The sequence below is a fragment of the Cotesia glomerata genome, linkage group LG2, assembly GCF_020080835.1.
Source record: "Cotesia glomerata isolate CgM1 linkage group LG2, MPM_Cglom_v2.3, whole genome shotgun sequence".
In the NCBI taxonomy this organism is placed as follows: Eukaryota; Metazoa; Arthropoda; class Insecta; order Hymenoptera; family Braconidae; genus Cotesia; species Cotesia glomerata.
Genome location: NC_058159.1, coordinates 5,324,170 through 5,351,723, shown reverse-complemented (window position 1 = coordinate 5,351,723; position 27,554 = coordinate 5,324,170). Strand labels below are relative to the sequence as shown.

General features: G+C 27.0%; 2 protein-coding genes and 1 long non-coding RNA gene across 6 annotated transcripts in view; 2 read left to right on the top strand and 1 right to left on the bottom strand.

Annotated features, from left to right (window-relative positions):
* Positions 1-26,360, top strand: part of LOC123259778 (icarapin-like) — a 42,619-nt gene extending 16,259 nt beyond the window's left edge. The window contains exons 2-4 of the mRNA XM_044720466.1: positions 4,405-4,611; positions 23,487-23,617; positions 25,918-26,360. Of these exons, the coding sequence (XP_044576401.1) occupies positions 4,405-4,611; positions 23,487-23,617; positions 25,918-26,205 (626 nt within the window). The 3' untranslated portion in view covers positions 26,206-26,360. The remainder of the gene's footprint in view (positions 1-4,404; positions 4,612-23,486; positions 23,618-25,917) is intronic.
* On the top strand, positions 3,273-4,212 carry LOC123259781. The gene is made up of 2 exons (XR_006508320.1): positions 3,273-3,797; positions 4,006-4,212. It is a non-coding gene; the product is annotated as an uncharacterized LOC123259781 (long non-coding RNA).
* Positions 26,361-27,355: 995 nt separating the features above from the next.
* The window catches only part of LOC123259773, a 52,962-nt gene continuing 52,763 nt past the window's right edge, over positions 27,356-27,554 (bottom strand). For all 4 annotated transcript variants that reach the window (XM_044720458.1, XM_044720461.1, XM_044720459.1 and 1 more), the window contains one exon: positions 27,356-27,517. In XM_044720458.1, coding sequence (XP_044576393.1) covers positions 27,397-27,517 — 121 coding nt within the window. In that variant the 3' untranslated portion in view covers positions 27,356-27,396. The remainder of the gene's footprint in view (positions 27,518-27,554) is intronic.

Below are 27,554 nucleotides of genomic sequence, written 5' to 3'. Positions count from 1 at the left end.
AAGAAATGTCTAAAATTAATTTTTTCAACAAATTCGAGAACAAAAATTTTCAAAAATCTGCTGCCTCGGAATTTTTTGGCGTCTTAAAAGAGTCTTAAATGTCTTAGTTTGTGTCACGTTTAAGATCTTAAACGAACTGACAACTTTAAGACAATTTTTAAGACGATTTTTTTACACGGGGTTACTCCGAAATTTCTAGTTTGACCAATTGAAATTTGGAAATTATTTTTAAGGCTTAAAAAACTACGTAGAATGCCGCCAACCGCGTAAAAATCGGTTCATTCATTCAAAAGTTATTGCGGTATGAACATTCAAAAAATAGTGTTCTATGAAACTTCTATCAGACTTTTGAGCTCAAAGAGCTCAAAAGCATAGAAAAGGTATCTTTTTGAGCTCGGAGAGCTTAAAACAACACACAGATTGTACTTTTGAGCTCGAAGAGCTCAAAAAAGCGGCCAGGTATTAACGGAATTAGCGGGAAGTTGCAGGGATGGCCTTTAGGGTCAACCGTTTTCCTAATTTTTTTTTTTTCATATCAATTATTCATTTTTGTAAGAAAGACACGGGAATGATATAATGATTGCATATTGAAAGTTACAATGAATATTAGCTAGAATAATTATATGGATAAAATGTACATGCCAATTCGATAGAATTTGGAATCTGTGCAAGTCAAAACAATACTCTAATTAAATTTTAAGTCTAGATCTAAAAATGCAATTCTATAAAGCGCCCAGTGAAGCGGGCGAGTAACAGCTACACAGTAGAAAATTTTTTGTCAAATTTAACACAAAAATTTGTGTTGATGCCTTTTTTTACACAATCTGTGTTGAATCAACATTCTATTGTGTTGAATCCATACTAAAATGTTAAATTCTTAACACTAAAATGTTAAATTCTACATGCACAAAAATTTTTACACTTTACACAATGACGAAAAATTTTTTACTGTGTAGTATTTTATAATTTCTTCAATTTTAAAAATTTAAATTAGATAATTAAATTTTACAAAAATAATAGATTAAAAAACTAGAATTTCTGTAAAAATTATAATATCTATCATCGTAAATTCGAAAGTATAAATTATTTTACTCACTTCCGATGTTACAACATATAAGAAAATATGTTAACAATTAAAATTGTTGCATTAATAAATTACCTACTCATTTGTATATTGTATATTATTTACAATGTTCAAGAGTCAATATCCACTTGTTGATGTTCATCCAATTATGACGGGGTATGCTTAATTATCTATATATCTATATACATACATATATATACATACATATATATGTACATATATATATATATATATATATATATATATATATATATATATTTATATATATATATATATATATATAGAGAGAGAGAGAGAGAGAGAGAGAGAGAGAGACAAGAATGTTAGTATCCTCAACACCTAGGTTTATAGGCATGCACAATATAACAACAGTTATGTATATATAATACATATACTTGTGAACTGACACTGATGCTACGACCTAATTACTCAAATTACCTAGGACAGTCAGGAAGGGTTAGCCACTATTCCTAACCGCCAATCAGCTAGAGCTATAATTAACCAAGAAAAAAACCAGTATTAAATTTTATAGTTGTTATTATTTAACATCATACAATACTGTTGAAAAAAATTATAATATTAATTATCAAAGGTTGAGACATAAGTTAATAAATTTTTTTTTAAATTATTTCTGCGGTTTAAATACTTTAAAAACCGCAAGAGTATTTTTTATCGGAAAATTAGACCGGGTTGTTTCATGTTTTTTTTTTTTTTTTTTTTTTTTTTTTTTCATAAATGATTGCTCGGCAATCATTTACTCGGCGGCCGCTCGGTCTTTATCTCTTATAATAGCCGTTTGTGATAGGGACAAATTGATTTCAATTGCCTTTCTACGTGCATGCACCAATGAGAATTGACGAGGAACCTGGCAAATTGGATAATCGCCAGGAGCGCCGTTACTGAAATCTCGGGGCTCCACACCTACTTCTAACTTACTTATTTTTATATTTATTACATCTTGTTAATTTATTAGACAATATTTTAAAGGTCATTATTGTTTTACCGACAGCTTTTATTTAATTTGGCTGGTAATTCACCCTGACCGAGTTTCTCTCGAGTTTTATCAGCTAAATTTTATTCTATAGCACTTTAATGATTAAGTAAACATTGACAGGATATTGGCTGACACTTTAGCACTTAATGTCGGGAGTTATTAATTTATAAGCTGGTAACTATAAATAATTATTGAGAACACCCAGTCGGAGAAGTTTCTTATCAAAAAGTTTGAATTTCAATTATAGCTTTATTAAATTTTGATACTTTAATTAATATTAATTATTATAATTATAAAGTTGCGAAAATCATTATAACTAGCAATGAAATAATTAATTTTAGTTTAATATTAGAGATATCTATGTCAAAATTTGTACATGAATAATTTATTTTATCATTTGTTCAAAAATCGATAATTACAATTTAGAGAATTTATTTTATTGGCAGTAATCGATATTTGAAAATAAAGACACTTTTAATAGAAATTCACGGCGATGTTAATTTTATAATCAGATTATTTTAAAAATAAATTAAAATAATTTATTAAGGTAATAATACTTTAAACTTGTTCTTAAAATATCAAACCGCGTGACAGTAACAAGCTTTAATTTTTAATATAGTTCACATTAAAATAGCGAGCTTAAAAAATTTTCATTTCTGATTTTTAATAATTAATTCCGGTTTAAACAATTTATAAAGTTCAGTGCAACTTTTTTTTCACATTCTATTAATGTGAGTCCGGGAAATTATTTGTTAATTTTTTAAATTCGATCAATCGAAAAAATTCCCTGAATATTTTATCTTGAGTCTACTTTTAAATTATCGTCTAAATAATCTAAAATTTTTTTTTAGTCAAAATAATTAACAAAATCCAATAAACTTATTTCTTTTACAATAGACTGAGTCTTAAAATTTTTCTATAATTATTTCTAATTTAATCAAAAATTCCTCGAGAAAAAATTTCCAAACAATTTTTTCTGAAAATTCCACTTTTAAATTGTCGCCTCAACAACCCAAATTTAGTTTTTTCATGCAAAATAATTTTTAGAATTTAATAAAATTATTTCTTTTACATTAAACAGAATTTTACAACTTTCTGTAATTTTATTAATAACTCCTAAAAAAAAAAAAAAACAAATTATAAATAAATCTAAAAAGGAAATAAATTTGATAATTAAAATAAGTCTACAATAGATCCTTACGAGTGGTAAAAAACTAGCACTTCTCTAATTTACACAATTTAAATTAAATTCGTTTTTCGTAAGGCTGCCGAAGCCGAAAGAGTGAAATTAATTAAATTAATGTTATTTGTAATTTTCTGAACTCTTAATTAAGTGCAATGCTGAAAGAAATAAATGAAATACTTTACAAAGAATTGAAAAAGTACTTGGTAATTATTCTTTATTATAAAATTTAAATTTTAGTATCATAATACAATATATAATGAAGAAGAAATAACAATGAATGTCTAAATAAAAAAGTAAATTTTTTTTTGGGGGAAAGAATTTAGTTTGTTGTTTTCTCTTCGTCACTTTTACAGTTTTTACAAGAGAACAGAGGTAAAAAGTTAAGTTTTCTCGAGATCGTGAATATTTCCCAAGGACTTGAGAATTCAGAAGCAGTCCCTCGAGACAAGTTTGGGGACTTTTAGAGAGTAAGAGGGACAGTACTCTCGTGAGAGTGCCAGCATCCTAACACACAGTACATAGTATATATAAAAGTATGTATAGTAGCCATTGTAGATATTCCAGAGATAAAGAGAATGAGAGAAAATAATGTGAATGCAAAAGTAAAAAAGGCGGGCTTTAGCTTAAATAGTATGGCAGAGAAAAGAGAATGAGCAGTAGTAGCAGGAGCAGAGAGAAAGAAAGATTAATAGCAAAAAATAAAATTTAAAAAAATTTCTTCCGCATCCCCGAATAATCTAGAGATCGTTGTTCCGAGTCATTTGTCTGACTAATTTCCCGATGCGCTTGGCCAGAGGATCAAAAGCAGTTGCAGCATAACCCACCGCCACCAGCTCTGGTATGCTGCTGCTTAAACTTCATTTTCCACTTCTCTATATTATCGTCCTTTCAACTTATTTTGTCATGTGGAATGACCTTATAGAAAAAAAAAAAAAAAAAAAAAACAAATTTACTTTTATTTTCATTTATTTTACGTTCTATTAAATTTATATATTTCAATTTAATCAACAGGACTTTCTTGAATAAATGAAATTAAAAACTTATTAACTAAGTAGATTTTTTTTTACTTAAAGTTATTTGTATTAATTTTTGTCTATGGAAAGAACGAAAATTCAATATACCTCTTTTCTTTGATTGCAGGAGTGTCACGTGATCCGGAAGATTCGAGCGAGTCAAACAAGCAAAAGTCGCAAATTGAATTGATACTTCCAGAAGAAGATCGTAAAAATTTCGGAGAACTTCCTAATTTTGATGATGACGGTGGATTCAGGTTTACACCAATCAAATTCAATTTCCGTCCGATTCAAACTGATGATTCATTTATTCCATTTTTCTCTGGCTTCCAAGGTAAGGCGCATTTATTTTTATATTCTTCTGTGAATAATATTTTTGTTTATTACAACTACAAAAAAACAATTGCTTTGATTCATTTTTATAAAGAAAAGTTACACTTTTTAGAGTTAGAGCGTTTATAGTCAGAAACTTTTTATTACCGTCGATAATTTTAAACATTTTAAATTTGCCGTTCTTTTGTAAGAAGCCATATTGTCGCGGTTAGACTTTTAACTGTTTTTAGTCGAAAAACGGTTGTTTAGAGAAAAAATTTAATTTAAGAATGTTTACGCGATAGAGTCAAATGAGTACAAACTTTTTATGAAATTTATTGGGGTCTTGAAAAAAATTTTAAAATATATCAATAATTACTTTTTTTCTAAAGACTGGTTTATAATACTTTTATATATATATATTCCATTGAAACTATTTCAATATTATTGACTATCCGGTCTAATATAACAATTATTTTATCTAATTATTTATAATATCGTTAGCCTGTATTCCCTCCAGGCATAAACAATTTAAAATTCGTATCTGAATTTGTCATTAAAGGTAAATTTGACTGAAAAAATAATTCGGGCGGCCCAGACCAGGACTCGATAGCTTAACAGGTAGAGCCTTTGGCGCGTAACCAAAAGATCCAGGTTCGAGTCCTGGTCTGGGCCGTCCGAATCATTTTTTCAGTCAAATTTACCTTTAATGACAAATTCAGATACGAATTTTAAATTGTTTATGCCTGGAGGGAATACAGGCTAACAATATTATAAATAATTAGATAAAATAATTGTTATATTAGACTGGATAGTCAATAATATTGAAATAATTTCAATGGAATATATATATAAAATATATCAATAATCTTATAATGATTTATAATTTTTTTTTTTTATTTACCTGAAATAGTTTTTAGGCATCTATTTTAAAAAATCAATAAGTATAAATTAGTCGTTAATTTTACGTCCATCTTTATTGTTTATTAAATTTGACAAATCTATTAAATACGGTTAAAAATCAACTAAAATAATTTTTATTATACCAAGTAAAGTAATAAATAAATAATTAATTTAAATATTCGTCAACACTATCTTTTTGATACATTTATAAAAACTGCATGAATCAGATAATTTTTTCAGACATTGTTTGTTATGATATGTTGAAGTGGAATTCTACGGTGGTACATTCAATGCATATATGTCAAATATCAAAAAACAATTGTTCATTTATGTGTAAATTACAAAGACTTTTTTTTTTCTTGTTTTTTTCTTTTTTTCATTAATTAAATTCTAATTAATTTCTCTTAAATTAATGTTATTTAATTTTAATAATCTCTATTGATGTATATTGCCGATAGGCGTATGTTGATTAATAAATAAATAACCAAATAAACAAATAAATAAATGATATCTCCTTTAATAATATATATATATATATATATATATATATATATATATATATATATATATATATTATAATTTTAAATTAAAATAAAAGTTCATGTGCCATAAGATTGTCTGTAAGAAATATAATTTCTAATCTTTAATAACTTTTTTAAATAATCGATATCAAATTTTCAATTTTTGAGGACAGATCACAATATGATTAAACTTATTAAAACTAAAAAATATAAATTTATATTTACTATTAAGTCTTACGCATGAACGTCTTTAATTTCACCGCAAATTACCATTAAATAAAACCAAGATAAATTAATTATCTGATAAAACTGAAAAGATTTATAAAAATAAATAAATACAATATCTGATTTCACCAACTAATAATGACAAAGCCAGTCAGTTAGGTTATTATTAATTATACAGTACTTTTCCTCCAGTGAATACAATAACAATTAGAATCCCGCATGAGCGGCCCGGAGCGTAATAATATTGTCGCAAATAACGGTAAACATATTTCCAAAGTCTATATACACCACATCCTCACAATCATACGCTTGAAAGTAATATTCATATAGTGTGGACTAACTCCAGGATATTATTCTCTGAATCCATCAATCAACATCATCATTTACCATTTCTAATATACGAATAATATTATCGGTATCATACCGTATGCACACAATAGTTTAATTATTTAAACTAGCCTATACTAATAAAATAATATTAACCAACCGATCAAATTCAACGCTTGACATTATCACCATATTCACTATTATCAACTTGATATTAATAGATTGCATCACTTCTAAATAAATTTTAATTAGTTATTGATCCTCATCTAAATCCGCCATTTGTTATTGTTATTATTGTTATTATTGCATAAGTAAAAAAAATTTTGAAAATTCAAAAGTGCACGACTCGTAATGCTCATTTAATTATGAAATTATAATAAAATAAAGCGAATGTAAAAAAAAAATATGAAACACCCGAAATAGGACGATAATGTGCAAGCGCTGCTAGTGGGATAAATATACACAATATATATATATATATATATATATATATATATATATATATATATATATATATATACCCTGTTTAATAATATCCGAACAAAAACAGTTTCACTGTAAAAAAAAATCGCGCCAAGTCCACGTTCATAAGACTATTAAGAGAAAAAATTTGTTTTCTTTACAATAATATATAAAATAAAAAAATTAAAAAATCCAAGTAACCGATATGATTGTTTATGATTTTCGGAAATTAAAAAAAATTTTGTTATAAATTTAAAAATTAAAAAAAAAGTTTGGAACGTATTTAGTGTGCGCGGTTGCAAAATTTAAAAAAATTGAAATACACAATGACGCACACCAAGTACGTTCCAAAATTTTTTTCTTAATTTTTAAATTTATAACAAAATTTTTTTTAATTTCCGAAAATCATAAACAATCATATCGGTTACTTGGATTTTTTAATTTTTTTATTTTATATATTTTTGTAAAGAAAAAAACAAATTTTTTTTTCTTAATAGTCTTATGAACGTGGACTTGGCGCGATTTTTTTACAGTGAAACTGTTTTTGTTCGGATTTTAATATTTTTTGTAATTATAATAAAAATTTACAATTGGTACCAACTTAAATCTCGCGTTGGTTGCATTTTTTATAGCAAACTATCCCCTTGAAACTACAGTTTATGTAAAAATAATTCCAGCGCACCCTGGCGGGTGTAGATGCAAGCTGTGAAATATCTATTTTTAACTGTAGTTTCCCATCTAATGAAGGATTACTATGCATTCTCGAATTATTTAGTCTGTGGCAGATCACTTTGCCCATCGAAAAAAAAGTCAGGATCGAAATTTTTGCGTTGCTATAGTTTGTGCTGATTAAATTTAATAATTTAAAGTAGATTAATTGTTATAAGTGAATATAATTAATTAATAACAGTCAAATAAAGTATGAATTACTGTTATAATATACAATTTAGGAAAAAAAGTACCGTAGAATTAAATAAAATTTTGCAACCTCAAAATACCGTTCTGCTTACAGTAAACACAGTCGGTAGTCTGGCGCTCCGTTTACAGCAGATTTGAACGGAACTTGGCGCCAGATTCTACCGAATCTGTGGATTCATTGAAAAAAATTAAAAAAATTCGTTATATCCAAATTATATATCTATAAATATATACTGAGAAATTGAAATCATTTGAAATTATTGAAAAAAATTCAAATCTTATGATAGTGAATTTTTTTCAATGAATATTTTTAAACAGGGTATACAGTCATTCGGTTTTTTTAAAATTTTATTAATTACAAATAAACGACTCTGAGTTATCTATAGTTACTGAGTTATTTACGAAAAACTGAGATTTTTTATTTTGTTTATTTTTCTTTTGTTAATAACGAATTGAAATTTTTATCAAAAAAATAAAAAAACAATACCATTATTTGCAGAGTTTAACTCCACATCGAATGATTCTTCATATTTTTATCACAATTTCAAAGATTTTTCTCAGAAAATTTACACAGGATTCTCACAAAAATTTCCGATACTATGTAACATTATAATGTTATCAATTCTACATAGGAATAAGCTCTTTTTTCTCCATGTAGCCATTCGGTGACCTAAAATTCTTTCAAAGAATTAAAAAAAAAATTTCGACTCAATCAATGGATTTTTTGGCAAGTTACAGTGTTTTCAAGGTTTCATAAATAACATACAGAAAAATTGTTTAAACTATTTTGTTTTTTTTCTTTTCTATTGCACTCAATAAATTTTTGAAAAGTATGGAATTAATCTCCATTGAATAATCTCGATAATAATATGCAAAATATCTTGATTCCGTGAACTAACAAGGTTATAATAATAAAAATACACAGAAAAAAAAATTAACTTGAATCAAGTAAATAATTTTGAAGAACTTAATCTTCTTAATTTAAGTAAATTTCATTTAATTAAATGTGAGCAAAAAGGGTGATTCTAAAATAATAAGATTCCAGGTGTACAAATAGTGATTATAAACTATCAGACATATTATGTTTTTTTTATCTTTGAAATTTTTTGTAATTTTTTCTTTTAAATTTAATTTAAAAAAAACAATTTTTTTTTTAATTTCTTAAATTTATCTTCTCTTTGAAGACGCTATGTATCGTATAAAATCATTAATTCTATACGAATAGAGCGACTGCGTGGCCGAGCGGTTTAAGTCTTAAACTGCCCGTACAACAGGCGCGGGTTCGAGCCCTGACAGTCGCAATTTTTCTGCGATTTCCAAGGCTTGCTCCCTTGCCGACTGTACCCTGGCCAGGTTTCTATGGTTTCCTTGGTCACTGTGCTAAGGGGCGGGGCACAGGCAAATGCGGGTACAGATTGTAAGTCAGCCACAGCCGCGGAAAGGAGGTAAAGATGTGTATTTAGACACATCAAGGATAAGAAATAGTAGGAAGGGACGTAAAAATCCCACGTGTCTAGGCCAGAAGGCTGACACGTAAGATTCAAAAAAAAAAAAATTCTATACATAAAAATGTAACATATTGTTGTGAATTGCCGAGGGGATTTCTTTACAAATAAATAAATTCAATAATTTTGTGTCTTGATTCAAGTTAATTTTTTTTCTGAGTTGCCGAAAAGCACTCTGATGCTTCGCATCATGAGTTGTGCAATATATATAAATAAATATAATTTATATATTAATTCAAGAGTCCTGTGAGTATTGGCGTTGTTCCAATCTCTCTAGTATATCCGAAACGTGTGTTCAAACGCCCCGGAAGTGGCTAGTGAACATGGCTCACCGTCTATTGTACTGATACGCATATATGTTATATGTATGCCTATATATTTATCTTTACATGTGTTTGAGAGGGCAGCACAAACATTTAATGTCTGTATATCTTCTTTCGACGTTGAAGTATTTCTGTATTACACTATAACCCATGAGCCTCATCCTCATTCTCTATCTACTCCATATATATACATGTATATTGATGTTCTATTCACCCTCTACATTTTCCACACAATATATGCATGCAAAAGTAACTCTCAAACACGCAAAAATCGTGATATGTTCCACTTCTCATCCTTCATATATATATATGGGGATGTATATTTGGTTTTGAGCGTGAGTACCAACTTCTATCTACCGGCATCATACGTCCATTTTGTGATGTACAATGTAAAGATATGTATATGTATAATTGTATGTATGTATATTTTATGCATATGTGTATGGTTCGTTGCATAGCTGATGAATATGTGTATTTCATATAATGCATATGTATGTGTATAGTATGTACACATACGAATGATCGATAAGCTTGGTTGTATTTGTCGGGTAGATACGTCAGGATTTATATTCACGACTCAATAGTTACTGTACAATAATTAAGTTAATTAACTTTATAATAAATGGTAATCTAAAATAGAGAATGCCGCGAAATGAAATCTATTTATTTATTTAATTAAATAATAAAGGATTTAATGTTTTTACTAAAGTAATAGAGTATAATTGTTGGGGACGCGGATTATAATCCAGGGGTTGCGAAATGCAAAGTAGGTTTCGTAAATCTACCGTTCGCAGCAGAGAGTCTCATGTCGCAACTTCCAAAGAAGTTCGCTGTGAAAACGCTATCTGATGAAAAGTTTATATATTTATGTATTATAAGTTCACATGCGATGTTATGGAGTTTTGTTAAGGAAAAAGGCCAAATCCTTGACGATTATAATTAAATTTTAACGCTACTTTTTTAAGGAGTTTTAGGTTCGCAAGTTTGCTGTTGTGGGAGTCTTAAAAACTGGTTTTTTTGTTCACTGATTAATAATTCATGGCTGTGAGAATATTTGTTAATTAATTGTTAGTGTTGTAAACTTAGAAGTTTCTAAATATGTTTTGCATTTATAATTTGTAGTTTTTTTTAATTTTTTTAACAAAGTACGGTGACTTTAAATTATTATCCGTGAAAAAATTTTCAAATCTGCTGCAGATATAATTTTTTGACCAAAAATAGTATTGAAAATTTCCGACAGGTGTCGCATGGTTGCTAAATTGTCTCATTAACAGAGAGTTCAATGTTGAGGTATTATTCTAAAATCAAAATAATTTTTTGATTCTTCTCAGGAGCTTATCTAACATTGATTTTTAGTTCAGTCAACTACTAAACCAATTGTTGTTTAATACAACATGTTAATTGACGTACACATTTATAAAAAAAATAAAAAATTATTATAAATGATTTTTTATTCTTATACATAGCCTGCGATGGCCATATATGACCAGATCAGGACATTCATAGCCATATCAGGGTATATGTGGCCATATATGAAAATATTTAACGGGAAAAGTGGTAAAAACACTAACTTGAATTAAGATAAATAATGCAGGGCTCTCTTTCACGATATTCATTTGTGTTAAGAGTTTTAAAACCGGTAGTACTACCTTAAGACAAAAAATCCGCGGGATAAAATATCCATGAATAAAAATATTTTTAAGATCAATAATATTTTTAATATTAAAAATATATTAAAATAGTCCTCAATTATTTACTAAAAATCTGTTAAATTGATCCCCTTAATTATTTATTAAAAATCTGTTAAATTAACCTCCTTAATTATTTTTTCTAGGATATTTTATAGGGGATATTTTGTCCGCGGATATATTAGAGTCATAGAACCATTTTAATATAAAGATCATAAAATTTTTAATAAAATAAAAAAATTCTCTGCCTTTATTGAAATAATAAAAATACTTCATTTTTTTTTCTGAAAAATCATGTCTAAATTTTTAATTTTAAAATTTCATTTATTTTGTATATTATTTTGAAATAATTACAACACACTTATTATGATATAGATGAGTATCGTCAAACAATAATCAACTTTTACAAATTTAAAAATTAAACTAAATAAAAAAAATTATAGAATTAGTGTCAAGGATAAATATTAAGAAACTTTCACATAATAATTCTTGTAGTGAGAAATATCAGATAAAAATAAAGTGAAAAAAACGTGACAAATATTTTTTTTTACAAATACCAACGATAATATAATATATAAATCTATATAAATATATATACTACTGTAATAATGACAATATTGAGTGGTGATCGAGCAAGGAAATAAATGGAGGAGAAAAAGTAACGGCAATTACAAAATGTATCGCGTGCATTTCACTCCGGAATTAAAAACGAATAAAAATAAATATGGTGCTAAATAATATGGAATATATATAAATATAAAGTAAACATTATTGCGAGTTACGATGTTTGATTTTATTTAATTTCATTTTCGTGCATTATAGATGATTTGATTCGAGCAAATGTGAGAAAGGTAGACAAGTACATAAATGAATATATATATATATATATATATGTATGTATGAAACAAAAAAAAAACTATAAAAAGTGATAAATTAAAATAACAGAAATAACGTCAGCATGCGGAAACTCGCATTTTAAAATGCTTGGCTGGATGAAATGAGTCAACGTTAATGTTTATTGTTCCGTTTTTATACGTACTGGAGGTGTATATGTGCTTGTGTGGCTGAAGGTGGAGGTGAGGGTGTTATTTATCCATGTATAGAAAGGTATAATACAACTCTCAGTGGATTTTATCGATGTACGGCTCGTCAATTTTACCACACGTCAGATACAATCATACATTTGCTCAAACCACATCTACAGTACTGATGATAATCACTAAAATTCTACGAGATATACATAATTTTATTTTGTTATTTTTTTTTTCAAATTTTTACGAAGAAAATATAAAATTTTAAATTTATAAGAATTTTTGAAAATTTGATTTTCAAAAAATTTCGACATTTTAAGATAATAAAGAGCAAAAACTACGATAAAATTTTTTAACGATGATAAGGTAAAGTACCCAGTACTTGAACACTTATAAAAATGGGACCAGTACTTGAAAAAACTTTTCGAATTGTTATAATACAAAATCCGTAAATTTATTATGAGTACACAGTAAAAAAATTTTTGTAAAATTTAACATAAAATTTTGTGTAGATGATTTTTTTACATAAAATTTATGTTAATTCTACACAAACTGTTTGTATTGATCAATCCATCCATTTTTCAACACACTCAAGTGTTAATTCAAAGTATAACTACACTTTTTTAATGTTACTGGCCAACCAATACAAAATTTATGTTAAAGAATACTCCCATTCGGTTAGTAATATCCGAACAAAAACAGTTTCACTGTAAAAAAGTCGCGCCAAGTCCACGTTCATAAGACTATTAGGAAAAAAAAATTTTTTTTTTCTTCACAAAAAGATATAAAATAAAAAAATTGAAAAATCCAAGTAACCGATATGATTGTATACGATTTTCGAAAATTAAAAAAAATTTTGTTGTAAATTTAAAAATTAAAAAAAAAATTTTTGAACGTACTTGGTGTGCGTCATTGTGTATTTCAATTTTTTTGAAAGTCCTAGTAAATAAATTTTACGAATTTCATTAAAAGTAAATTATTTTGCAACCACGCACACCAAGTACGTTCCAAATTTTTTTTTTTTAATTTTTAAATTTACAACAAAATTTTTAATTTTCGAAAATCGTATACAATCATATCAGTTACTTGGATTTTTCAATTTTTTATTTTATATCTTTTGTGAAGAAAAAAAATTTTTTCTCTTAATAGTCTTATGAACGTGGACTTGGCGCGATTTTTTACAGTGAAACTGTTTTTGTTCGGATTTTAGTATTTTTGTAATTATAATAAAATTTACAATTGGTACCAACTTAAGTATCGCGTTGGCTGCATTTTTTATAGCAAACTATCCCTTTGAAGCTACAGTTTATGTAAAAATAATTCAAGCGCACCCTGGCGGATGTAGATGCAAGCCTTGAAATATCTTTTTCAACTGTAGTTTCCCATCTATTGGAGGATTACCATGTATTCTCGAATTATTTAGTCTGTGGCATGTCACTTTTACATCGAAAAAAGTCAGGATCTAAATTTTTGCGTTGCTATAGTTTGTGCTGATTAAATTTAATAATTTCAAGCAGATTAATTGTTATGATCGACTATTATTAATTAATGTCAGTAAAATAAAGTATGAATTACTGTTATAATATACAATTTAGAAAAAAAAGTACCGTAGAATTAAATAAAATTTGCAACCTCAAAATATCGTCCTGCTTACAGTAAACACAGTCGGTAGTCTGGCGCTCCGTTTACAACGGATTTGAACGGAACTTGGCGCCAGATTCTACCGAATCTGTGGATAAATAACACTTTTTAAATGTCAATTCAACATAAAGGCTGTGTTGATGTCTTCTATAGTAGCACAAATAATATGTTGAATTTACACAAAGATATGTTAAATTATAACGCCGCTCCGCTTTATTTTGCGCGGGATCTCGGGAGTACACAGTAAAAAATTTTGCGTTATTGCGTCAAAAAATTTTGTGTTAAAAATTTTTGTGTTAAATATTTAACACTTTTATGTGTAAATTTAACATTAATTGTGTTAAATTAACACAGAAAAATGTTAAATTAACACAGAAAAGTGTTAAATATTTAACATAAAAATTTTTAACACAAAATTTTTTCACGCAATGACGCAAAATTTTTTACTGTGTACGAGCATAGTCACGTATGCCACACAAGATATTTAGACATGTGAATGTGATAGCCTCAACGTCATTTTAATTTGGTGGATTTTGATTTGTGTCAATACATGAAATACTTAAATGCAGCGTGAAAAAAAAATTATTTTCCATTAATATATAATTAACGAGTTTATTAATAATTAATAATTAGAAATTAATACATCATTAATCCTAATAATCTATTGCCACTGACTTGTAGTAAAGTAGCAACTATTGATTGAAATTAATTAATCGCTATTTAAAAATTTTGAATTCTTTATTGAGTTCTTTAACTTTATATTTATGGATAACAATTTATTTTTTATTCAGAAATTAAAATCTAATTAAATATATATTTAAATTATTAATAAAACTCACATATTTGACAGCTGATCTGAGTAACACAAAGAAAATGTTAAAATCAACACTTTATTTGTGTTATGGATTTAAGTGTATAGAAATCCGAGAATCAGCCGATGAAAGTTTTAACATATTTTTATGTTACTTTTAATACAGAATTATGTTGATTTTATCAATACAAACAGTATGTGTAGAATTAACATAAATTTTGTGTAAAAAAATCTACACAAAATTTTATGTTGAATTTTACGAAAAATTTTTTACTGTGTAATATGCGCATATTATAATTATTAAATGATACAGTAATTGATTTCTGTAAGTTCTTTCAATTATAAATCAAAATAATTATATTTTTATTAACTTAAAAGTTGACATGTCGAGAATCGCCGATAAATGCTATTTTTTTCATGAAAAAGGTACTAATTCGTAAACCGAACAATCAGTCAAAAAAACGTTACGTCATCATTTTAAGTAAAAAAAATTGTACCATCTAATGAAATAGTCTTTTCTAAATAACATATATTTTTTGCAAAGACATAAACTATAATTTTTATATTAAATTTTAGCGTTCAACTATATCTCCAAATTTTCAAAGTGGTACTTAGAACTTGAACAGGGTGGAGCCGTATAATTTTAACAGCACTTTAACCTTTAGTAGGTTTATAAACTAGTGATCAGCATTGTGATTTATATTAATTACTGCAATTTAATTAAATTTTATAACTAAAAATTAGTGTAGTTAAAAATTATTGAACGTTTTGAATTGAGTTTTTTTGAGTTATAATTGAAAATTTGCTTTGTCATTCATAAAAAATGTAATTAAAAAATTAAATACAAATATTTTTCATTTTTAAATGAACATATTAAATATTCACAGTATTGTTTTTAATATTATTCAATAATATGTTATATTTCTTTTGATATTTCAATAAAACGTTGGAAATTTTTGCTGTACCTATTGCCATATATTTTATCAGTTCAACTATTGCTTCCGGTCTGTTGTCAGACCAATAGTCTGTATGCTGAAAAAATGAGGATTATTTTTTAAATACTTAAAATTTCCAAAATACGAATGTCTTGGTTAAAGTATACAAAATACAATAGATGGGAAAAACCTAAACGGATAGTAAATAATACGTCAAAATACCGATGTTGAAACTAGAGATTATTTCGAGTATTTAAAAAATAACCAATTTTTTAGCTGTCTGGGTCCTTCAGATAAAGATAACAATAAAAAGAAAAAACCCAGGCAATTAGTAAATGAACTATGTTAAATATTAATTATATGTAAGAAATTATTAATCATAAATTAATTAAATTAAATTGAGAACGAACAGTGTTCAACTACTGCGGCTTGTCAGAATTGATTGTTCAACTACTACTCCTTTCATAGTATATTTTAAAAACGTTGTCAAAATACAAATAATCAATTATCTTTGTTATTTGCGCTTCAATCAATTCAAAATTGTATATATTTTCATGAAAATCACTAATTTGAACTAATAAATACATCTTTATATACACTGATAGGAAAGATTTAATTCTAATTAATAAGATTTAGTAACAGATACTAAATGATGTAGTAACAAACGTTTCATTACCAAATATTTAGTAATAGGTACTAAATCATTTATTAAAGCCCATTTAGTTCCACCAAATAAATATTTAGTAGTATTTAACAAATGATTTATTGGTACTCTATAAATCGTTTATTGATATCAAAGAAATTAATTTATTAACTAATTTTAGCGTATAACCTAATTTTTTAACTTAAAATAAATCAAAATAATTAAAATAAATAATTTTAAGTAAAAATATAAGGTATTATAAAGAAAAGAATCTCATTTAATTATATTTTTTTGTTTAAGACATTTATAAAGTTTAAAATTAAACAAGTTTTTAACATATCAACAATAAACAAATTAAAAAATTTAAACTAAGCTCCACTGAGAAAAGACATAAATAGAAGACATTTATTGGGAGTATGTGTGTTTTTAAAATTTTAATAAACCTCACAAAATCGAGCTGAATAAAATAATCTAAGTTAGTGAATAGGCTATGTATCACATAAACATTGGAATTAAAGCATAGCCATCTACCGACAATACTTGCCAAAGAAATATTTAGTACCTGTTACTAAATATTATTTGGTGGAACTAAATATTTATTTCCATCTAATAAGGCTTTGTTCATATAAAGAAATCATTTATTAAACTGTAAAAAATATTATTGATGGGTACAAAATATTTGTTTCTCCCAAATAAAACAATAAAAATTTTATTACTAAATCAGTTTAGTACTCCGTACTAAATCCTTCTATCAGTGTATTAAAAGTAGGGTCAAATAAGTTTTACTTTGAAACCTGTTCAACTACTGGGTACTTTACCTTATCTTGAATTATTTTTAAGAAAATATAAAATTTGAAAATGAAATTTTCACAAAAATTTCGACATTTTAAGATAATAAAGAGCAAGAACTACTATAAAAATTTTTAACAATAATATCTTATAGTATATTACATACCTAGACCAGTAAAATAAGAAAAGTCTCGGATCACATGTATTTGTTGGCCGAGGCGAAGCCGAGGTTGACAAACATGTGATCTGAGGCTTTACTTTTTACTGGCCAAGGTGTGTATACTATTTTTTTACCCTCCGGGCGGAAAGTGGCAACTTTCGTCCCGCTGCGCTAAACTAAGTTGCCGCTTTCCGCCTTCGTCGGACAAAAAAATAGTATACACTCCTCGGGAAGTAAATAAGAAAGCCTCAGATCACATGTTTGTTGACCTCGGCTTCGCCTCGGCCAACAATTACATGTGATCTGAGACATTTCTTACTTTACTTCCCTAGGTGTGTAATATACTATTTCTGTTCGACGTAGCCGGAATGTGGCAACTTTGTTTAGCGCAGCAGCCAGAAAGTTGCCACTTTCCGGCCGGAGGGCAGAAAAATTACTTTTCTGCCCTCCAGGCGGAAAGTGGCAACTTTCGGCCCGCTGCGCTAAACGAAATTGCCGCTTTCCGCCTCTGTCGGACAGAAAAATAGTATACAAACCTATGGCAGGAAAATAATAAATATCTCACATCACATATATGTCGACCTCGGCTTCGCCTCGGGCAACATATATGTGTTCTGAGACATTTCTCATTTTCTTGCCACAGGTGTGTAATATACTATTTCTTGCTCTCCTAGCCGAAAGTACGCTCTTCCTGGCAGCAATTTACTCCAGGAAGAGCAACTTTTATGGCCTGCTCTAACGCATGCGCGCTACGCATATTTTCTAGCTCGGCAGCACAGAACCTCGCTTTCTTTCGCATTTTCGTGGCGCGACGGGCCTATACAGCGAGTTTCAACTGTATATATAACAGTCACAACATCGTCTGTATGTAACATGTCAGCGCATAAACTAACCAAAAAAATCAAAATAATTTTTAACTAGATCATTGTTAATGAACTATTTAATAATAATACTGCACAAATAATTTATATAAAAAGTTTAAAAAATAAAACATAATAGTTTTGTGAATTTTATTTGCTTTTTTTTATATTTTGATAGTTAGTAAAGCAATGTTTATAAAACGATCCATGTACTCTACAAACTTGTAATAATTTAATTTCAATCTTTCTTAGCCGTCGATTACTAATTAAAAACTAATTTTTAATCAACTTAAAAAAATAAATTCTGTAATTAGAATGAGTTTAAATATTTGTGACAAATTCTGTGCATGATATCACTCTTAATCAGAGCATTTATTAGTAAAGTTTAAAATAACATTTTTTTTCAATTTATTAACTTTTATTTTTTTTTTTATACCCGCCCCGACCCGCAAAGCCTCGGCTTTGCAAAAGTCGGGCGGCGCCCCCCTCACGCCCGGCAAAACCTCGGCTTCGCTTCGGTTTTGCAAAACCCCTTCCACGGAGTTGCGTACTTTCGGCTGGAGAGCAAGAAAAATAGTATACAACCCATGACTAGAATGTTGGATACCCTGACGTATGTGATATGATGGCCGAGGCTACGCCTCGGCCATCATATCCCATACGCCAGGAAATACAACTTTCTGGCCTTGGGTTGTAATATACTATTTTTAAAAAAAAAATTTTAACAGTTCCGTACGCTAATTAACTTAAATCGTTCCCAGCAGAATTAAAAATAAAAAAATATACTCAATTTACACATCAATAAAACTGATAATTGACATAAAAAAAAAAACTAAATAAAAATAAACGAGTGTTAATTATAAAAATATTTTTTCACGGTTGATAGTACGCATTAATTGATATTGGATGAATTTAATATTTAATTTAATAGTTAAATAAGTTAATCAAGTATAAATTTATTTTTTATTTCAAACAATATTGGGAGCAAAGACAGTCAGATTGTTGAATCCGGTGATAATTTAAAGCAACATCGAGAAATATTATTTTATATACATGAATGCTTGAATTATTTCAACGGATAATTTTAACGATTTCATATGTGTACTTTTGTTGCGATTTTCTGTCGTAATAATAATTGAGGGACGAGGAAATAAAATGACAGAAAGAACGGACGGGGAATGGAACACCAGGGAGTGTGCAGTAATACACGCCTATATCCGCATATACGTCATATATACATGTGGTAGTTACACTGACAAATGTATTGTGAGCGTTGGATAAAATATGCAAAATTTATCGGTGCGTTTTCATGCACGTGCTCTGGCTAGTCATGAAATGTTATCATTATCAGTGTTATCATTATTATTATTATTGAATATTATTATCAATTCTCAGGCATATATAAAGGTTTATTATTATTATATGACTTGAGTTTATCCGTTCTATCAATAAACGTGAAAAAATAAATAAATTTCGTAAATCTTGCTAAATGAATTTATTAAGGTATTATTACAGTAAATTTTTTATCTTCTAGATAATTATCTCGTCAAATTGCAAAATTTTTATTAATTAATAATTATAATAATAATAATAACAATTATAATTATAACTATAACATTGAAACTCATAAAAAATACAGTTTTTATAATATTTTGGGAAAGAATTTTTAAAATTTCAATTTAATGCAAGAAAATTAAATAAAATATTTTCAAGACTAAAAATTATTGCTTTAAAGCATACAATTAAGTCATCAATAAATATAACATAATTTTCTAATTAATATTAATTTTTTTTTCTATAATTTTAAAATTTTTTCAGAAGCTATTTAAAAAAAAATTTTTCGAGCGTTTTTTTTTAAGACTAAAATTTTTTAAACTTTGTAAAATTAACTTCAACAATTTTTCTGATTAATTAAAGACAATAAAACTATTTTTGTTTCTTAAAAAATTTTTATCTTGAATCAAATTAATTTTTTTTTCAGCGTACAAATGTTATAATCATTAAAAGAATTAAATATTAAATTTTCTGCGTTCTTAAGTGATTATTTAAAAACAACCCGCTCTTTTAACTTATTAAACGCCATTTTCAAGTACAGTCTAGTATCAGTATTATTCTCCTGTCGCCATCTATCGGAGCACTTAAAAATAATCGATGCGCTGAACGTTTGAATATGAAGTTCTTATATATTGTAAACATTTCTAATTAAGGATAAACTCAAATTAAACAATCCAATCCTGGTGTTTTAAGACAAATACCGTAAAGTTATAATACAAACATAACTTTTTGTGGAATAAAACGGAGTATTGTGTAGCAAGGAATGAAGCAAGAGCGTATCCGACGAAATTAGATTGATGACACGAAGTCTGAGAGCTTGTTTTCTCCCGCAACCTGCTAAAGTTTTCATATCGCCCGCATTGAAGCTTCGTACCCGAGTTTTAATGTCCGGAGGTTGTCGCAACCAGACAATTTAAGACCTATGGCGCATCTATAAATTAAACTGTCGCCTCTATCGGTTATTTTGAGGTTTACAATAAACAAATGCGACCCTGCCGGAGCTAAATGAAGTCGGAATCTCATGCACTGGGTACAAACATGCAACTTCCTTCCCCAGGGAAGACACTGATTAGTTTCCGTCCGCTAATTCGCAACGCTATAAAATCAGCTTGTTCCGACCGACTAAACATTTTAACTTAAAAAAATTTTTGATTGGAAAAAAAAATTAATTATTTCAATTTTTAATAACACTAATTAAAGTTGGCAGTCACATCATCATTTTTTTATTTTTTTTAACAAATTTATTCTGAAAAATTATTTTTTTTTATTAATTTTTGCTTTAAATAGTTGCATAATTTATTTCTAACAAAATGATAAATATTCACATACATCATTTATTCTTTTTAATTATTTAACGATACTAAAAAAAAATATATATTTTTTTTTTTAAGTAAAAAAAACAAATTAAAATATCATTCCAGTGTGAATAGAATAAGTAAAATTCAGGCTGGCAATTGGTTGGAAAATTATTTTTAAAAAATTGCATTTTTCTTTTTTTTTAATTTCTACATGTCAATTTTTCTTTCTAATTTTTTTGCCATAATTTATTTGTTAGAAAAATTCTTAAAATTATCAAATATCTGCTAAATTAATTTTCATAAATTTTTAGGCTGAAAAAATTAAAATTTTGTTCCAAAATTTATTGACTCAATAATTTGTTAGATTAAAAAATTTATTTTTTGACAAGAATATCAATATCTGTTTTTATTATCAATTATTTAAATCAATTCGAACAAATCATTGATAATAATAAATAATTAATTACTATCAGTCGGCGTTTATGTGTTAAAATAACTTATTCAGCCGCTCAGAAGTTGATATTTTATTTTATAACCTCATCGGTTCAATAAAAAAAAAGAAATTATTAAAATATACCAATGAATCTCGATATTCATCTGGCATATCTCATAATATAAAAAATTAACGGGTCACATTACTAAAACATCCCCTTTTAATTGATACCAGTACTAGTATTTATAAAAAATGTAATAAATTTATCTGAAATTTAAAGAGATACATCAATCATCAGGTCTATTTTTTCCAAACCGACATCGCTTCACGACAGAGGTCACTGCGGGTTAGTTCTTTAATATATGTAATATAATTGAGAATTACCAATTTATGAGATCGGAATGTTTTAATATCCGAGAAGTATTAAATAATTTAATATTACCATAAAAAGTAAATTATTAAATGTAGAGTAACGGCTTGGAAAAAAAAAGGTTAAAAGTTGATATATTTAGTTTTAAAAATGGATGAAAAGAAATAAATCGAGGATGGATTGTAGGACGGAGGTCATCTGGAGTTGGTACGAATAATAAAAATGGCCTCTAGACACTCTACACTTCTCACCATAAATTTATTCATCCCAAGTTACAGATGCGCATATATGATTTCTTATTTTTCACTTGCGAGACATATATATGTGTAGACATTGAGAATATCCGTTTCGAGAATTTTTTAACAAATTTTATTTTTATATAACACTAACTGAAGAATCCCGAGGTAAATATTTTACGAAAGAATAAAATAATAAAAAATAAGTATGGATCGTTTATTTTTTTATTTTATTCTATTTTTATATTGATTTTTTTCGTCCTTATTCTCGCGTTCGGTGGGCACGACTCGGTGAAAAGGATTTTAATATTAAATTTTAATATAATATCGAATGACACTTGATTCTTATACACTAATGATATTCACGGTTTATTCAAAATCGATGAAATTTCAGGAATAATCGACTTTACTTCTCACTATTACCGAGCGCACGATGCCATAATATAAAAGGTTCAGCGAGCCATGAAAATTCAGCTACCGACGACTCGCGTAATTGCCCTTCCTATTTTTTTTTTTTTATTTCTTCCTTTCTTCTTTTCTTTCTTCTTCTGTTCTTCTCAATTTTATTTCTCCATTAACAGCATGGTTTCATTGCTAAAAATAAAATCAAATAAAACTATATAACAGGACAGACCCGAAAAAAAATGAATTGTGCGATAAATTGAGTTGAGAGAAGATGTCATGTATTTTATTGCTACAGAAGGAAAAAATTGTTACAGCTTTAACAAATTGGACCTTTTTTTAAAAAAAAAAAATTTTTATCATTATATACAACAATGTAAATATTTAATTTTTTTATTTATAAAATCTTCAACTATAGAAAAAAAAATTATAAATTTAAAAAACATTTTTTTTTGCCGAAAAATTTTAATTTAATTATTTAAAGCTCAATAATTTTCATTTTATTAAAAAAAATTTATGATAAAAAAAAAACTAAAACATTAACGGGTAAAATTAACGGTTCATACGCTGGAATAATTTTTCCCCATTTAACTTTTATTAATTTAATCGATCAACAGGAATAATAATTACTTTCCGATAGTTATTATTTTTTATCGTCGCTTCAATTAACATTTCAGCCGAAAATTTTTCCAGTAAAAAATTAAATCCGACCGTAAAAAATATCTTTCGACCTGAATATTATGAACCATAAATATCAACACTAACAATGTGTGATAATAATTAAAAATGAATCAGTAATAAATCTAATGAGTATATAGAGGAACAAATTTAAAAATTGACACTACGAATTTATTTATTTCAGATATGGTGAAGCAAATGAGAGAAGAAATGAATAAAATGTTCGCTGGATTTCCAAGCCTTGATGATTTAAAACCATTAGGAGGAATCCCAAAGGACGCGATCAACAAAACCAGCTCGAAATCCGAAACTAAAGTAAATACAAACTATATATATTCTCCTTTCAATTTATATTCTTTCTGTCTATTTATTATATACCTTTTTTGCAGTTAAATTCGTTATTTTATATTTTTTATCTTTCAACATCGTATCTCTCTTTGTTTTGCGTTAAAAACTCGTTGCCTTTAATAATAAAGAGCGTTCTCTTGGAACACGCCAATCATTCACGATACAATCCACTCTCTTTGCGTCATGTTCATCCCGCTAGGTGAGCAAGTACAAATGGGAATCGTGCAGAGTGGAAACATTTTTAAAAAAGGATTTTAAATAAATAAAACTATTAAAAAAATTTATATAAATATATATGAAACATAAAAGAACCTCTAAAACGTCAAACGATTCTCCAAAAATTCGCTTTTTTTTACGAGGTATTTAATTTTATCGCGTTGAATTTTTTTTTATTAGTAGATACAAAGAACATTTATGTTCAGGGCAATTTTCAATGCATATAAATTCATGCTCTAATTTAATTAACAATATTACTAGCAAAGTTCGGTCATTATGCGACTGCCGAGGTTTACGAATTATGAATAAGAAAACTTTGGCTTAATGATTTTTTTATATTTATAATCACACTGTAAATAGTCTAGATACTTTTTAAATAAATTTTAAAAATAATAGTGCTATCACAGGATCAATTACAAATAATTTAATGGACAAATGTGACCGAACAAATTTATGGAACCAAAAAACTATTAAAAACTCCTCCAAAAACCTTGACATAAAAAATTGACTACTAAAAAATATATAAAACTAACAATATAAAAATTCCTTTAAAAATAAGAATATGCTCGTCACAAAATTTTCCTTACGCTCTCAATTATTTAAATCATAAATAACTATCGCTAAAAAATATCAAACCCAATTTATGGTAAAGATATACCCGTTGAAAAATTTTTCTTAGTCTCTTAATTATATAAATTAATTTTTGACATATAACCGCATTCACGTGTACAAAACAAAATAAATAAATTTACAAATTTTATTTATCGTGAAATTCTAATCTATCTAAAACTACTTTGAAAACTTATCATAATAAATAAACTATTTGAGAAAAGCATATGAAACATTGAAAAGGCTCTTATTCAGGTCTCAATCTTTCCAATGAAACTAAATTTTATTTAAAAAACTCATTTTATCATATAAATACACGAGATAAAGTTTTTCTTATTCTCTTTATTATATGGACTAGCAACCTGCAGTCACTATGCGAATGCCGAGATTTACGAATTATGAATAAGAAAATTTTGTCTTAATGATTTTTTTATATTTATAATCACACTGTACATAGTTTCGGTACTTTTTAAATAAAATTTAAAAATAATAGTGCTGTCACAGGATCAATTACAAATAATTTAATGGACAAATGTGACCGAACAAATTTATAGAACCAAAAAATTATTAAAAATTCCTCCAAAAACTTGACATAAAAAATTAACTACCACTGAAAAATATATAAAACCGTAAAAAGGCACTAATATTTGTCTCGACCTTTCTGATCATACCAAATTAAACTATAAAAATTCCTTTAAAAATAATAATATGCTCGTCACAAAATTTTCTTTACTCTCAATTATTTAAATTATAAATAACTATCGCTAAAAAAATATCAAACCCAATTTACGATAAAGATATAAGGTAAAAGCCCCAATAGATGATCACGTACCAGTATATGATCACTCCATGTATTTGTATATCTATATTCACAAATATAGGTATACAAATACATGGAGTGATCATATACTGGTACATGATCATATATTGGGGCTTTTACCTTACCCGTTGAAAAATTTTTCTTAGTCTCTTAATTATATAAATTAATTTTTGACATATAACCGCATTCACGTATACAAAACAAAATAAATAAATTTACAAATTTTATTTATCGAGAAATTCAAATCTATTTAAAACTACTTTGAAAACTTACCATAATAAATAAATTATTTTAAAAAAGCATATGAAACATTGAAAAGGCACTAATTTAGGTCTCGATCTTTCCAATGATACTAAATTTAATTAAAAAAACTTATTTTATCATATAAATACACGAGACAAAATTTTGCTTAATCTCTTAATTATATAGATCATAAATTTTTTTTAGAGGATCCTCTATGAGTCGACATAAAAAAAGTTATGTAATTTTCGCGGTCGAATAATCGGACATTTTTTAGCGGTTTGTAATTAATTGCATGCCTCAAAAAGGATGTGCTTTATTTCTAAAAAAAAAATATATCGCCCACAATTATCATAAATAATTGTTTTAATTTTTTTTTCAGGTGATTAACGGACACAAAGTAACGATTAACGAAACTACTTTCTCGGACGGCACAAACAACTCGAACACCTTCGTCAGATTCAAAGTAATCCACGTAAGGCCCGAAAATGAAACTTCTGTGGAAACAGGTAGCGACACCAGTCCAGAAAGTGTCGAAGTTGTTGAGACTGAAGTTGATGAGGAACCGAACCCAACCTCCAAAGATGAAACAACGAACAGAAGCGTCGAAGCCGTCGAGGATTGGAAAAACGACATTCCCGATTCGCCGGTAGACGACCTCAAGGCTTAACTTTCTTCATTATTTACTGTATATTTTTTTATCCATATTTTATATTCCCATGTAATAGTATTAATAAGTTACAATTTTATCAGTAAGATGATTATTATTATTAATCATTAATTGTTATGTTGAAGATTTAATAATAAATACATGTATTTATTTTTCTTTTTCTGAACTGTTTAATAATTTTTTGATAAATAATTATAAAAGATAAATTTTAGTATAAAGTAATTTACACTTGCTGGTCGCCATTTTGTAAAATACGCGACTTCATTTTGAATTTTTTGGCTTTTACTAAATTATTACTTTTTTTTAATCTTATTAAAAATGACTGTAAAAATTTTTTTTTATTTTAACTTTTTAATTCAGATTGAAAAAAAATCATAATTATTTAATAAATTTTTAAAGAAATAAAATGTTTGAATCTATGATTAAAAAATAAAAAAAAATTATTTACGCTGAAAATTTAACCCGGCCTTTTAATCACGTAAAATATTTTCATACCATCCTTATCATTCATTATTACTGTTTCCATTTTACTTAACTTTATTCCATGCAAAACTTTACGAGTAAACTCAACAAATATTATTATCTCATTTATATTCATGCCCGGTTTTTACTATAAAAAAAAAATGCTCTATACAAGCTATAGCTTCCATTCTGATAAATTTATACACTAATACCAAAATATTAACATCTTAAACATAGCTTCCCAACAAAAGAATAATGAAATAATTACCTTAAATTTTATTTATATATATACAGATATATTTAATTAAAAATTTTAATTATATAAAAAGTTACATATTATAAAAGTATTATTTTTTTTAATTTTATAATTAATGTTATAAACTTTATTAAAACTTCCTTTTCACCAAGTTAGAGGACTAGTTATAAATATCACGAATAATTTAAACAAAACCGTCCGTATTCATGAACATCATCCATCATTGTATACAAATAATTATCGTCATGAATAAAATGTCAGTGAATAGAATGAACTTCAAGCATTTCTATTTAATTCATGTAAATTAACAACACATATTATATGTCTATTCTCTATTCATACTAAAGCATTCAACTTGAAAATTAAATAACTATTTGCGTTTTAAACTCAACTATAAATTTGTTAAATAAAACAAAAAAAACAATAACAAAATTATATAACAATTTATTAAATATTCTTTATTAAAATTGACATTAAAGTGATCGTAGTATTTTATCAATATGACGAAGCGTTGTATCTGGGACGGAGTCTTTTAATGCTTTTCTAAATCCTTCGCATCTTGAAAGCTGTTTGAACATCATCTTAGCGTGGTTCCTTTAATTTTAAATTCAAATAATTAGCAAGAAATTTT